The 15,994-nt window shown below is 43.7% G+C and overlaps 1 protein-coding gene across 4 annotated transcripts in view; it reads right to left on the bottom strand.

Annotated features, from left to right (window-relative positions):
- The window catches only part of FNDC3B (fibronectin type III domain containing 3B), a 350,111-nt gene that overhangs the window by 60,785 nt on the left and 273,332 nt on the right, over positions 1-15,994 (bottom strand). For all 4 annotated transcript variants that reach the window (XM_059920533.1, XM_059920537.1, XM_059920536.1 and 1 more), the window contains exons 11-12: positions 13,282-13,335; positions 296-420 (exon numbers count right to left, since the gene is read on the bottom strand). In XM_059920533.1, the coding sequence (XP_059776516.1) occupies positions 296-420; positions 13,282-13,335 (179 nt within the window). The remainder of the gene's footprint in view (positions 1-295; positions 421-13,281; positions 13,336-15,994) is intronic.

Raw genomic sequence — 15,994 nt, 5'->3', positions numbered from 1 at the left:
AAAATAAAGCCCCCAGAGGATTCCTTTCAAAATCTGTAGTTACCTTCCTCCTGATTCTCAGAGACCCCTAGTGGGCCTTTGCATTACAGCCTGCAAGGCTGCAAAGAGGCCACACAGTGGCATTTATCACTTCAGAAGGGGCTTTCTAGCCTCTGATTAGGATTCCCTTTCAGAAAATCTCTAACTGGTTCGGTGTGGAGGCAGCAGGCGACCTTGCGCCTTTCGGCAACGTGACAGGAAGACTCAGAAACACCACACAGACGCTTAAAGGCACGAGGACCAGGAAACGCCATACCTGGTGCCAATGTCATTCCGAGCAGCCAGCCTGAATGTGTACCCCGTTGCCGGACACAGCTTTGTCAATTTGCAGTGTTTTTGGCTCCCAAAGAAGCACTGTCTGAAACCACTGTTTCTTTTTCCCTAAAACAGTGAAACAATGCAAAGAAGTTTTAAAAAACATAATAAGAGAATGAACGAGCATGTTGAACAACTGTTTAATTTCCTAGTTTGGATGAACAAAACCAAGAGAAGGAAAGTGCTCTACAATGAAATGCCGTCCCTAACACAAAGGCACTACAGAAAGTTGTGTCACTGAGATGGATAATGCACGGTCCTTGTGGTATTTCGTCAACAAAATAAAAAAGGCCCTTTCAGGCACAAGGCAGTGCTCAAGTTAAGGATCACAGTTTCTCAGATCTTCTTCCTCACTTGGTCAAACTGCCTGAGCTGACCCACAGGAGTGAGTCTGCAGCGTCACAGGATTGCTAACTCTGGAGCTGCACAGCCACCCCCAGATGGCCCGGCACCTGAGGACCAGTCTACGCAGCTCTGCAAGCCACAGAGAGTCCTCCCTGGTCTTCTCTCTCCTCTCCCGCCTCGTGGCGGCCCCCAAGCCCACACGTGCGCATTCTGGCTGGTGAGCTGTTTGTCTGCTCATCCCTAGATACTGAGCGCATGCCTTTGACTCATCCTGTCCACGTCTGGTCTCCTCAAGGCAGTGTTCTGGACAATCTGGGAGTTCTACCAAGGCTTGCAGAGTTGAACTGAATGTCTGACAAGCACTTTATCTATACGTATTACAGCCATTCTTAAGTTTCTTATGAGGCTGGAAACATGTTTTTAATGCATTCCTAGCCTTACACGATGCTTCAAATTCCTCGAAGGAAAAAGAAAACACTCCATTGGGTTCTCTTAATAGAAGTAAGAAAACAAAAACATAACTTAACTACGCTGTGCCATGCTCAGAGGCATGGAATACTCACATCGGCAGTTTTCTAGAATATTTCATACCCATAATCCACAGAATTTTATCTATGTTTATGCAAAAGAAAACCACATGCTAACAGTGGATGAATTAGCATTTTAATCAGACAGCTGGGCCCAGGACTTCCAGGAATGTTTGAAATTCTCAATTTATTACATAAAGAACAAAGAAAGCACATTTTTCTCCTAAGCAAATTTAAGCACTTCCTTCCTTAAAGCAGGCCTCCAAATGCTTACTACTGAAAGAAACATTCTAGGTGAAGTTTAGTTAAAAATAAATATACAACTAGCTTGAACAGATTAAAAACCACCATGCCACATTCATCCTCAAACTCTTCCCAACTCTCCCCTCACAAGCAAGGTGGTACCCTTTCCAAGGAAGGGAGTAGAAGCCCTAACAGTCCTTAAGATCCAAAGTTCATTTTATCAAGGGTTCAAAGGACATTCAGGTGCAACTATGGAAAATGGGGAGTGGGGTGGGCAGGCAGTCAAACATAATGTCTTTCAGCGGCTACTTTAGCAAAGTCACCCTGTGACTCGCAAATCACGCCCTTATGCTTACTTTAACCTTGAGTGTTAAGGTTGCTGCAGACAATTTATTCATAGAAAACCCATTTACGCATACATTTGCATAATTACATCCAGTGTCTGATTACACTCTATGCGCTGCACGCCCTGGTATGTAGTATCCATTTCAGGCAGTAGCGTGATCTACCTTCTTTCCTCCTCTATTTCTGAGCTCAGAGTAAACAGTGCAAGAAAGGCACATCCTGCTGCCACGGAAGCCTCATCCCTTCCAAAGCCAATGTTGGCTCCCCTTCAATGCCTCATTTTTCCTATTTCTTTGTTTGGTCTCCTTTGCCCATTTCTCGTGCTTAGAACTACAACCAGTAAATAAAAGCAGTCTGTTCCTTACTAGGTTGATTTGCTTTACTTTGGTGAAAACCAGGCTGTGGTTTAAATGAGAAAAAAAGAGTGGGGAGGCATCAATGATGGAAACTAGACTTTTATTTTAACGGGCCAGGGCACTGGGGCTCACTAAAGAATGGGGACAGAGGCATTCTGTGACCTTCAAGATGTTTTCCTATATTGCTAACATTAAAAAAAAATATTTTCTACTTCAGTATCAAGAACAATTACTAAATGAACTCCAACTGGCTTAGATAAATCATGCCAAATTTTCCATCTTAACACCTTCCAAGATATGCAACTATGTGCATGGACCTCAGGAACACAGAGAATGACCCAGAGTTGTCGGAACTACAGAATCAAGTTTTAGAAACAGTATTTGTAGAATCTGAAGGGGGTAAGAGTACAACTATTTCACAGAGTTAAAAAAGTAAAGCTTATTGGTGAATTTTTAGAAGTCACTGAGTATAAAACAAAAAAAGGGGGGTGGGAGTAGGTTAAAAAAATATTTCGGACATGAGAAGCTTCTGAATAAAAGAAAATACTCGTGTATGACATGGAGTTTAATATAAAAGGGATATAAAAGGGAGTTTAATATAAAAGAAAGAAATTAATATTCACAAGAGTCACTGCAGTGCAGAGGTAATCTACGGCTGAGAGGTTAGCAGGTGAAGATGGAGAACGCCAGTGTGGGATGGCTCCCGCGTCCCCCTGGTCGTCCGTGAAAGCCCATGCCAGGCTCTCAAATGGCTTCAGTCTTAGGCATTAGAGTAAGTACACGTTCAAAGGTACAGGCGATGTGAAGAATCTGTTTGTAAACCAAGCGTGATCCCAGGTTGCAAATAGCATTTATAAATAAAATATTATGCAGCTCTTCTTGTTGACAGAAATGGATAGGGTTTAAAAAAAAAAAAAAAGATAATGCTTCAGAAGATTAGAAGATTGAGAGAAATGGACAGGAGTGATAATGTGAATGTTTATCGCTATTTATCAGAAATTAAATATGTCCAAGCCACTACTGTCTGAAGTTTTACAAATGGTAAATCACAACTTCCATGTTTGGTAGGTAGCGTGGCGTCAAATGATTTTGAGATATTATAATTTATGGCATGTTCCCTCTTTTAATAAAATCTAATTTAAAGTACACAGGATTACTGAGACATAACCGCTTTACTTGGAAAGCCAACTTACTTTTTAATAATTTAAAGTTAGCTTCATGCAAAATCTCCTACTAAAACATGGTCCTAATGGAAATGGATAATCTCTCTCGACACTTTGTAGGCCTACTGTCATCAGTAATCTGGTCAAACACAGGCAGCAGGGACACCTGTGGCCAAGGCCTCGTCCTGGTCAGCTACTGCTGCCAGGCTACTTGTGGGGTGCTACACAGAGCGGGGTTCAAAAGGTCTAGGAGTTGGCTGGTCTACAAGATCTGAGGTATGGTGCCCAGGAGCACCCTGACTCTGCATCCTGGGGGGTGACCGACGGGCAGCATGGGGGCAGTCGGGAGCAGAACCTCCCTAAGGTGAGCACTTGAGCTCCTGTTCTCCCGGGGAAGCAACAAAAACTTCACCCCAACTAGAGAAAGAGGTGAGAGGAGGCTGGAAGCCCACACCCTTGATCATCCTGGAGCAGCCCTAGCCACTGGACGACTGACCTCATTGGACATGAAGCCCCAGCGTGTTCTGGACTAACTTGCTACTGCCAGTGTCCACAAGCCAAAAAGGGCAGATTTTCAGGGTTCCCCGACTTGTTTCCATTTCATAATCTTGGGCACGCCCAAATGATTTTTTCTACCACACACACTGAGTTCATTCAAGGACAAGGTTAATCTTTACTAGAATGTGAAGAAATCTTGGAATACAAACCGACTGTGTGTTAACAGAGCTCAAGGTGCTCACTTTGGCAGGGAGTGAGGCATTACAAACCCAGCTGCTTCCTTTTTCAGCTGTGCCCCTCTTCTCGCTCAAATGAGTTCACAGTTCTCGCTGATCTGCCATCATCTTGCACCTAAGACCTAGCCTGAGAGCACCCATTCACCACCGTGGGCACTGAGACAAATGGAACTGTTTTCCACCCAGGGTCCAGGGTGCTTGTCCTCCGATTCTGGTTAAAAGCGCTCGATTTGCCAGCAGCTGAATCATGTACACAGCGTATATCAGATTCCTTCCCCAGTCCTGAGGTCCCCTGCTTCGCCTCTATCACCTCTCTTACCACTGAACAAAAATACACTGCATATTATCTACATCCGGGACCCACTGGGTCAGCTTAACTTCCATCCCTCCAGGCAGCCCTCTCCCTGATGCCTCTGCAACTCTATTCACCACAGAGTTCACCAGGCCTAGTCTGGATGTGTCATTTATCCGATCCTTGGTGGACAAGTGCTTCTTTTCAGTTCTAGATTCACACAGTGAAGCGGGGGCACCACCTTCGGGGGCGAATCGCAGCCTTACCACACTCAGAAGGCTACACACTCCACCCACATCTGTCCCTGCTCCATCCTCATCCTCACTCCCTTTGTAGAAGGGTCATACATTTGGTTACCACTCCTAATAATAATCAGAGTCTGAATGTTCTTTTAGGTCCTACAAAGTTCCTGCTACACTCTGAAGAATGTCAGCTTTTTGCCAGACTGTGAAAGGACCCAACCTTAGAAAGGCAGGGGTGAGAGAAGGAAGCGTGGGGGAGTGTGTAAAATGCAACCCATGTGGCTACACAGCAGACAGTGACTCACCCTTGGAAACATTTTTCACGATGAGTTAATATAAACTTCAGGGACAAAGATACTCTCAAACATTATTTCACTCTTTAAAATGAAATTTGGGGATAAATGATAAATAAAAGGTTGAAAATACTTTAAGGAATATATTCTCTATTTTCTCATTTTATCTTCTGCCCTTTTACTACCTACTTGAGTATTTTTCTTTCTCATCTAGTTTAAAATTTTAAATCAGCTCTTAAATAAGATTATAAATATATTAATTATCCCCTCAAAAAAGGGGGGAGGGAGCACTTTGCTGACCTCCTGTGAGTCACCCAAAGGAAGAGGACACATGTAGCGCAACAATGAGGCAGAGACATTAATTGGCAGGAAAGCAGTTTTTCTCATGGGTTCCCTTTCCTTATCACTGAGGGAACAGGCAGTAATCTCTCCCATCTGTTTAGTGAGAAGGGCCGGGTTTGTGCACCGCTGAGTCACACCCCGTCGGCTAGCGAGCCGCGCTGGCCACAGGGCCTGAGTCCCATCCTACCACTGCATCTCTGGGGCACATCTGTCTTCCTTCCCCTCTTCCCAGAACACTCAGAGGAGAGCAAGGGTAGGAAAAGAGTTATGTTGTACTTTCAAAGTCCACGCCCTTGCATATAACAGTCTTAGGGCATAGTACCTAAAACACTGTATGTGCTACACAAAGATAAAGGGAAAACGATGAATGGACTAGGAGAGTCAGGAGAACCTTTTATGTCACATGGTGACGATTCTAAAGATGTCCAAACATTCTTTGATTCTCCATCCAGTGAGGAGCAAAGCCTACGACCCTTTCCCTTGAATGTGCATGGGCTCGTGACTCTCTTGTAACTGACAGATGGAATGGAAATGAAGTTGTGTGACTACCAGGGTGAGGTCTGAAAAGATGACGAAGTTTCTGTCTTTTCCCCGGAATGCTCACTTTTGCAATTCTGACTCCCCTGAGGCTGCCATGCTGTGAGGGAGCCTGAGACGAGGTCCCACCGAAGCCAGCGGTGACCACTAGATTTGTGAGTGAGGGCCCCACCAGAAGGTTCCAGCTCCCAGCCAACGAGCCCTCCCAGCTGAACCGCCAGAAATTGTGGAACACAGGCTAGCTACTCCTCCAGTGCCCTGTCCAAATTCCCAACCCAGAATCCATGAGATAAGAACGTGACTGTTTTCAGGCATTAAGTTTTGAGGTAATTTGTTATGCAATATTACAGTCATCTATTTTGATGTCCATAGATGTCTATAATATGAAGTTTTTCAGTAAACTTTTATAAATTCCTCCTGTACTATAAACAGCCAGGAGGTAAGGGAGCAGAAGTGTGCATGCTCGTACTCAAAACCAATGTTTAAAGTATGCCTGGATAAAGGCTTCTATTTTCTACATGCACTTAGCACATGCTTTTTCCCTCAAAGCGTCCAACAAAGTAAGGCCTCTCTGAATAGATCTTAAAAATTATTTCTGTAGAAGCTAAAAATGTAACAAGATTCCTATATGATAAAGATCAACCAAAATTGTTAATCAATGGCAATGCAGTTACTTCATTTTACAGAGTGACATTTTAGAGAATTAAGATTTTTAATAATGCTAACCCCAAAGTTGTAGAGAACCCTGGGAATATTTTTAAATACAGACATGCAAAAGTCTTTGGGGCACAGTTTAGGTGTTCCATAGCCTAAAGCCTCAGGAGTGAGCAAATTAAATAACCTTTCAAAGGACCTTCGCATATAATCGTGTTTCTACCTCTGTTTGGTATCTGTTTATGACACATAATGGAATAAAGTTCCAGTGGACAAATCAATTTACAGATAGGTCTGCTTATCTGAAAAATGGAATCTAAGTATATAAAAAGTATTTATTTCATAACATGCCAACTAATTTTTAAAGTTAAAATATGTTTAAAAGTAGTTGTTAATTTGTAAAACTATGTAACTGAAAACAAACAAAAAAATTTTTTTCAAATCTGTTTTCCTTCTTTATAAACTTAGTATCTTCATAACGTTGTCCTCACCACTTGGGAAGATGAATCCTTAAAATGGGTTTGTTTCCTGCTAAGGAACTTAACACATCTATGGCCAATTCTATACATACAACTCACACATACTCCAACTGAATTCAGGCCACAGTATTTTCTTGCCAGGAGTAATTCTGTAGACTGAGGTTGCTGTGGTTTCTCTGGCTGACATTTCCAATTCCCCTGGACTGCACTAACAATCTTGGAAGCTGGTATTTCCAACATTGGTACTACGAGATGAAGTTGGCTGATATTTTCAACTGCCTTCAGATTAATAGATTGGAAGTGATCTTTCCTGCTCCTCTTCCTGGCACAAGAAAATGAGAACGGCCAACACCAGGGTGCCCTGTGGTCATGGGACATGTACTCTTCCTGATGTTTTCTTGATCTATTGACCTCCTTCTCCTACAGGTTCTTTCACAGCCATGCCTGTTGCCTTCCCAAGCTGCTCTTACCATGTGTGATAACTGCCTGCTAAATAAATAACATGCATTTGGTTGTCAGCTGTCATGTGCTCGTGGCCCATGGCTGCTGGATCCAGACATGGGCCGAGCGATTCTGGGCTAGGCACTCTCTGTAACAGCATAGTTCAACCTGTCAGAAACATCAACAATAAATCAAATAAAAAATAAGGCTGCACTGGCCAACTGAACTACTGCCAGGCTCGAAGATTTAGTCTGCTAGTACATCTATATTTAGAAGTTGTACCAGCGTTGGCCGACCCTAGGCAACATCAAAGATAAATGTTGGCTTGAGATATAAAAGCATGTATGTGTTCAGCATAGCCATATATAAGAAGGGGTTCAAAACAGGGAGGTGGGGACACTCCACATCTGGGTGGGTTCCAAAGTTCTTTGCACCAAACCTCACTCTCCCCTCAGTGATGCCTCTTTCATTTAACTGACCACTCTGGCACAGAGGAATTTTCAAAGGTAAGAAAAGGGGGTAGCGTAGTTTGTGGCTGCATGTTACTAAATAAATACTGCATGCATTTTATCCCCTGGCACACTAGTTTTTTATATTAATGGGAGAGGCTTGGCTATCTGAAATAGCCAAGGATGTTCCTCTGGTTTAAAACAAACAAACATAATGTTCTTATATATCTCTCCATATACGGAGGTTCACCTGAGGTCGAGTGCTCTGATAGGATCAATGTGTTGAGACTATCCCAGTGAAGGGAAGGGGGTGATTTTAGAGCAGGCTGCCTATAGAAGGGATGAACCAAGGGACGGATGGGCTCAGTTCACCCACCTAGCCAAGGCCCAAGGCGGCCATCCTCTAGCTGGCAACCAACAAGCAGGACAAATGAGTTGATAAATTAGGCGCCAAGGACCAAGATGCGCATACGTAATATAGCCTCAGCTGGAAGCTCCCCACAAAGTCTGCTGCCCTAATACATAATAACCCCCATTTGTCATAACACACGACAAATGGTAAAAAGCACGGAGAATCTGCTTCCAGTGTGCAGATGTCTGGGGTCCCTAAAAGAGAGGGCTCCTTTTAACTCAGCTCTGTCTTTGATACCTGTGGACTTCTCTGAGTTATTAAATCCTTCCTTGCCTAGTTTCCTTCCATAGGGGCTAGAGTGGAGGAAGCTGCTCCCTGGGACCTCAGAAACCACCCTTTGACGTGGGGTGGTAAAGATCTGTGATGTGGCAAAACACTGTCGTTCTGCCAGGTCACTGATTTAACCCTTATGTAAAATACGGCTTTTGATGGACAAATGACAGACGAACCTGGGACCCCACTCTCCAATCTCCAAGAGGGCACTCCCTGAGAATGGGCAAAGAGCTCGTGGGCCTGGGCAAGCGGCACCATCCCCTGACTTTCAGCCAGGCATCGGCGAGGGGCTGGGGAGTAGGCACTGGCCTTCCCAGTCTTCTCCACTGAACAACAGGCTCTGCAGCCTCGGGCAGCAGGGCTCCTCAGAGACGGCGTCAGCTGCACTCTCGGCGAGGCTCTCCTCACCCGCTTCGTGAGGCCAGGAAGTCACTCTGCTTGCCAATGCTACGGTTCTTCCAAGAAGGGCTGTCTAACCAGAAAAGCCACGTGCAAATTCACTCGTGCCAAGGAGCCTTTTGAAAGATTATCAATCTAACTAACGCCTAAGTGAAACAGGAATCTGATTAATAAAGCAGGAGCCAAGCACCTCCTACGGGGCAAGCTCTTTCCCTGCATGAGCTAGGCTGGCTGCTCCGGAACTAGATGCCCACAAAGCGACAGTCTGGGGCCTGCCGCCTACTCTAGGTTCCTGCAGTGGAGCTGCTGAGCCCAGGCCAGGCTGCCTGATGGTTCCCCACGGGCTTCTGGGCTCTACCTGCTGCCGGCCTTTTCTGTTCAAGTTCAAAACATACTCCCCTTGATTTCTGCAGTATTTATGTCATTCTCGGTCTGCTGTGCTCTACAGTTGCGTTCACTCATTAGTCACCGGGAAAGTCAAAGGTGACATCCCTTTTTGGGCTAGCTGAGTCACATGTGAGGGAGAGTCTCGGGAACTCCACTAGTCACATTCCCACAAAGCGATTTTTCTGGTTCTTTCGTATATTCCCAACATGTCATGTCTGGAAGCAAAGCTAATGGCAAATTAGCATCTATATATAGCACTAACATCCGTCTTTATTTAGTTCAAACCAGAGCTATTAACCTCAGGGCTCCTGCATAAGTTCCTGACAGAAAAATGTCATATTCCTTTCATACACTCCTTCTGTATTGTTGACTTTTCCTACCCCAGATCTTAACATCAATGTGCTTAGGTGGTCTGAAATACTCATTACACAGGATCTGTCATTGTCCAAGTTGTCTCATTCAATTTTAACCTACCTGTGAGATAACAGACGTTATTTTTCAAGTGGAGAAGCTGAGACTTGGGGGTTAAATTATTTGTTTGACTAGTTAGAGACAAAGCAGAAACAATCCAGTTCTCTTTGGGTGAACACCATGTCACTGAACACATCAGCATGAATCCACGCCACGTGTTCACAGTGAGATCTTAAGAGACCTGCGTTTGTGCTGAGGAACTAGCTGCTAATAGCACCAGTTAGCATTTCTGTAGAGCACGCGTTAAAACAATATCTAAGAGTAGAACTCACACTACCACTTATCTGAGTCACCCCAACAAAGGGACGTGGCCAGGAAAGCCCACACCTTTCCAAGTTATGAAAACTGATCTGTCTCAGGAGAAAACTGAAACTGATGGCTATAGCTGAAAAGCCAGTGACACCTGTGCGTTCCATTTTTAGTCGCTCATTACCATCTCGTAGTCACAGTTACTTCCTGCAGTGATGGAAAAATTAAGGGAGTGGCTAGGCACAATTACTCACGGAGAAAAGTAGGCATCCAGCCCTCTTGCAGAACTATTAGTGAGTTAATTCCCAAGTGAAGTCTGTGAACAGTGATGTGACATTATTGACAATGAATTTAGGAGAGAGGCTGTATCAGCTTCCCCCCCATGCTTCACGGTTCTGTTTTCTGTTCCCCATTAGGGCCACACCTGCCTTCAGAGACCAGCAGGCGGTTAGCTCTTGATTTTAAGGTCAGCTCAGCACAGCATCCCCAGCCATAGGAGAAATAAAGGCCAGGTACTCACTGGCCTCTCTGCTTCTGCTCCTTCATTCGTGAAGTTCTTTTTCTAGAAACTTGACAGTAGGACTTGAGGCCCTGTGCTCTTAGTTTACTAACACCTTCAGAATTTTACACTAATTATTTTATTGGAATGGTGATTAAAAATTTGAGCAAAAGAGGGACTGTCCTGGTGGTCCAGTGGTAAAGAATCCGCCTTCCAATGCAGGCGACGCAGGTTCGACCCCTGGTCGGGGAACTAAGATCCCGCATGCCACAGGGTGACTAAGACCGCGTGCCACAACTACTGAGCCCGCGCCTCAACTAGAGAAAGCAAACCTGCACGCTACAACTAGAGAGAAGCCTGCACGCCACAACGAAGAGCCCGCGTGCCCAATGAAGATCCCGTGTACCGCAACTAAGACCTGACGCAGCCAAAAAAATAAAAAATAAATGAAATAAATGTTTAAAAAAAAATTGAGCAAAAGAATAAATTCTGGGAACTCTAGCCAGGGCTGATATAATAAAAATATGGGATGAGACATTCGTGGTGGCATGTATGTAGATGGGGTCACCTCACCCCAAGCTGTGATTCTCAGACCAGGTGCCACAGCAGGAATGGGGCGGGGTGAGACTCCTGAACAAAAGCTTCTTCGAGACTGAACAATACCTGCTTCCCTCTCAGGCGGGGATCTGCTCCTTTGTGCACCCACCCACCTTTCTGCCCTTTAAGCTTGTTTCTACAGCCCCCTGGGTGCCATAGAGGCCGTGAGGGCGTGGCTGGGAGAGGCGAGCTCTGGCTTTGGAGAGGGTTGGGCGTGGGGGAACTCCAGCTGAACCCCCCTCCTGTTCTCCTGCCCCACCGTACTCCACCAGGGCATGGTCTGGAAAGAGATGTGTACCAGGTGCACCTGGCTCAGACACCACCAGCAGAAGGTTTTGGAGGAAGAGCCAGAGCCTCACGTGCTCTCACTTTCTGCAGGTCAGATGTTGTTCTCTGTACATTTGATTTTCTTCCTTGAAGAATATTAAGCCACAGGACATAAAAGGATTCCTGTGTTGGCAAAAGGCCTATAGTCAATTAGCCTGGAATTTCCAGGAAAGCTCACCAGAGCCGACACCAGCAGGAAGGGAATATAAAGAGGAAAGGAATATAAAGAGGAAAGGGGAAGACAGAAGAATTAGGATGGAAGTGAGGGCAAGATGGAAGGAGAGCAAGGACGGGAAAGGCAGGAGAAGGCCCAAAATAAACAACTTCACATTCTGTGGTCATTCGTCCATAGTGGGTCCTACTGAGTACAAATGATCATCAGAGGAGCTTCTCCATTTCATGTGAGGCTGTAGCATGTTTCCTCCCAGCATCATGCCAGCACACTTTCAAGTCAAATTCAAAGGTAAGGTGGCCAACAACTGAGTCACCATTACCATTTCCTGCAGCACCTGGGTTTTTCTTGAGGTTTCCCACTGACCTTACTTAACTTATGAAGCCATGGTCCAAGGCAGAGAAGCAGCAAAAAACACAGGGCACACACACACACACACACACACACACACACACACTCACCAGTGCGCTGAGAAGATATGGAGAGGAAAAAAGCTCTTTACTGGGTAAACTCTATCTCGATATAAAACCTCAACCACAAGGACCATAGGGGGTGGTTTCACTTTCCAATCAAGCCGCCTTAACGTGAAATCCACCTAATCTGTAAAATATACTGGTTAAGTCTGAGATTTCACCAATCTGTACATAGGAACTACTCACAAGGATCCTAAGAACAATAGATCATTGTCTTTGGTAACTTGGAACTCTAGCTGTTCAGATGCAACCCAGATGGGAAAATATGCTTCTGCAAAAAGCAGAAGATAAAGAGCCCCCTTTCCACATCAAAATTTCATCATGAGAATTTGATCCGTTTTCATTTTACATTTGGTTAAAATATTTTTCCCACACTTGACAAGTGGCTTTTTGCCTAAGCCTGTGTTCTGAATCTTTCAGTGCCCCTAAAGTTAAGTCACAAAGACTAGTTAACTTGCATTACTCTCCAAAGTCAACATTTCCTATTCTTAAAATCCTTAGTCTGTTTGCTTGATCACAGAAAGAGAATAAAACACAGGTAAATGAATGAACGGAATTAAGATATACAAGAATAGTATCATTGCTTTTTAGAAACAGAAGATTTCTGCATCCCGTGTTCCTGCCTGAGATTCTGTGCAGTGTTAGTGAGGCCAGGAAAGCATTGGGTCACCATTCAGCAGAGAGTGGCCTACAGTGTAAGAAGACTTCACCATGGATACCATCCAAGGCCTCTGGTGACAGAAACAGCAAAGGGGGCACCCCTTCTAGGATGGTCTAGCAGGTAGGGTGCTCGCAGGTGGGTGAGACCTCCAGGTGCTGTCGTCTCCCCTGCCCTGCTCCCACAGAGAAACAAACTAGGCTTCCCAGGCTGCAGTGCGTTTTACCTTATGGAAACCATCTATGCAGGCTGGCCCTGGGCAGTCAAGATAACAAAGAAGTCAATTCTTGGTCAGATACTAGGGTCTCCACAATAGATAAGATCCTATCTTTTCTTTCAGTAGCATTCCTTGCAAATAAGTCAAATAAATATATTTTAATGCACAATTCACTACACTTCAGTCCGTCTTCATTTTCCACAGTCAATAACTATTGGTTTAAATTTTTCTCTACTTACATTATTTTTTCCATGTGTTTAGCATATCTTCAAAAAAGAATAAAATGGCATTTGTTCAGCAATTTCATTTTTAAAAGGTGTTTTAGATGGATGAACATAAAAATATGATTACCTCATCCCATTCTAAAAGGTAGTTGGTGATTTTTGAACCGTTGTCAATTGGTGCCTAAAAAAATAAATAAATAAAATGAGATTAGAGAAAGTTGTTCACAGACAAAAGTTATAAGCTCTCCACTTGGTTCAAATACAATGTCCATCCTAGTACTGTACTCTCCCTGCAGGGGGATAACCCTGGATACCTCCTGCATTTGCTTCTTCAAACATTATCACAAAACCAATTTTAATACAACTCAACTAGTAGAGAGAGCCCCACTATTAATAAATCGTACCCCACAAACAGCCAAGCCTGCCTTCCCCACCACCTCTACCTTTACACCCACATGGTGCCTTACTTCCTCCTCCGGGGATAAAACTTTTAAGAGGCATGTTAAGTTCAAGGCTGGAGGAGAAACAAGACAGGGGAGAAACAGAGGCACTGCTTGGGGTCTGATAAGGTAAAGCTGACCCACCTAGGTTCAAGAGTCTAAAGTCCATATTTTTGTAACTTCCCCCATACAGTTTTTGTTGTTGTTTTAAGAGTTTAAGATTAGAAAGCCTTCTGTGGCATTAAGGTTGCCCTTTTTTTAAAAATGAGAAAAACCGGGATCTCCTGGATAGATTACCAGGGGCAATTAGCCCTCAGCATATTAGCAAAAAGCAAATCATCATTTGCTTTCCTCCTAAAAGCATACTGAGATCTGCTTTACTGAGAAAGCAGGCTTTGGACAATGGGAAGAGAAGTAAAGAACTCTGGAGAAGAGTGCTTTGTAGGGTCAGAGCTGCCAGAAGGGAGTGCTACTGTGGAGTCCCTCACAGCACTAAGATAGTAAGACCATGTCTCCCAAGCACAAACGCACCTGGGCCTGGCTCTTCGCAGGAGAGAGCCAGGGCCCCATAGAATGTGGTGACCTGCCCCCAGCAAAGGCAGCCAGGTCACCAGAGCTACACTGAAGCCCCTCTCGGCTGTTTGTCACGAGTGGTCTGATGTAAGTTGCTTAATATCAATGCTTAGTTTCTTATTCCAAGAATGGATGGGTGTGATAAGGAATTGGGAGAATATATGTAAATCACTTACTAAACTGCCCCGGTGTTACAGGAAGCAGTCAGTAAACAGTAGCTGTTGCATTATTAGTGTTAATAATAAATGTATTAACATCGAGGGCTCAGTAAATATTAGTTAATTAATAAAGAAACTCTTCGCCCTGGCCTTTCCTTCCTTCCTTCTTCTGAGTCATATAATCTTAGAGTTCCAAGCCCCAATTACGGGTGAGTGCTGTATGTTCTACTAAACTGCAATTTCAGGCTTTTGTGGGCTCGATTTGGGAGAAAGGATAGGGTTACATTTAAAGTTCTAAATAACGGACAAAATCAAGGTTTTAGCTGAGAACCCATTTCTAAGGTAAGAACTACATTTATGATGCTCATATATTCCTTTCTGATGTCCTGCCCCACCACCGAGTCCCTGATTCCTTGAGGGTGGGGACACAGCCCCTGGTGTTTGTGTTGCCCTATCTCCTGGCGCTAACAGGATGACGTTAGAGGGCCCTGAGCTCTCTCAGTGTCCTGGTGGCTTCAAGGACAGATGGGCAGCCAGAGCATGGTCGCCCTCTCCTTGTACCCCCAACTGGAGCACCGTTATTGGAAAATCTGTTCTAAGAACACAAAAACTGAACTGAATCCAGAACTTTCAAGTTTGCGCGTAACTGAATGGAACAATAATATGCTTCTGATTTACAATCAAATAAAGGGAGAAAGAAATTGTGAAACATTTTCCTCCTAGTAAGAATCTTTTTCTTGAAGTTGCTGGTCTGCCTGAGGTCTGAATTTCATCCAGGTTTTAAGCAGAGTATGTATCAGTGATTCCCAACTTTAGGTTTATAAGACCCCAGGGTCTCTCTGGTAATCTTTAAGATTTCTTATACTTTTCCAAACAAAATGGATTTTAATTCTTTCCTTAAGATATATTTATATACGTATATGTATAAATACAGAACACATTTTAAAATGGACGTATATGCTCCAAGGACTTAAAACAATGATGACCAGTTGGGTGTTAAAACTCTGAAAAGGTGGGGAATCACTGACCTGGATTATCCCTGGAAGCCAGGAAGGAAAATAAAATAGTTCAGATTCTACAACTTTGCCTTTGTCCAAATAACACATTCAATGTTGGCCACTGGCTACGAGAGGGGTCTACAGAAGTCCATGCTTTGTTGCTAACCACTGCTCTCAACTGCTTTCATCAACTCCCAAGATAAATTTGACCCTCTGGTCTAAGAACAAAAGGACAAAGTATTTGTTCACCAATAAGGAATCTCCCTAGTCATCTTATTTGAACATCAGTGTTTCCCCCCAATACCACAAATCTTTATTATCTCTACCTCTATAAATTTTACATTTTGAACTATATTTTAAAGTATAAATATACAGAAATAATTACTATAGAGATTGATAACATAATCTACTATTTTCTTACAAACACACAACTGTGACTGATAAGCCAATGATATACTAGTTTAAGGACCTCTCTTTGACAAGAGTTATTTGTAGCCAAAAAGTTGTATTTCATGAGAACTACTACCTGATTCAGATGTTAAAAAAAATAATTAGTAATCCTAACTGACCTACGGCCTAATTAGTCAAAATTAATGAAACCTTAATGTAGTTTAGAACACTAAACATTCTAGGCAGTTTTAAATATTAGACATTGCAGAGTCACCACTGAA

Source organism: Balaenoptera ricei, chromosome 4 (assembly GCF_028023285.1).
Source record: "Balaenoptera ricei isolate mBalRic1 chromosome 4, mBalRic1.hap2, whole genome shotgun sequence".
Taxonomy (NCBI): Eukaryota; Metazoa; Chordata; class Mammalia; order Artiodactyla; family Balaenopteridae; genus Balaenoptera; species Balaenoptera ricei.
This window is presented reverse-complemented; position numbering and strand designations above follow the sequence as displayed.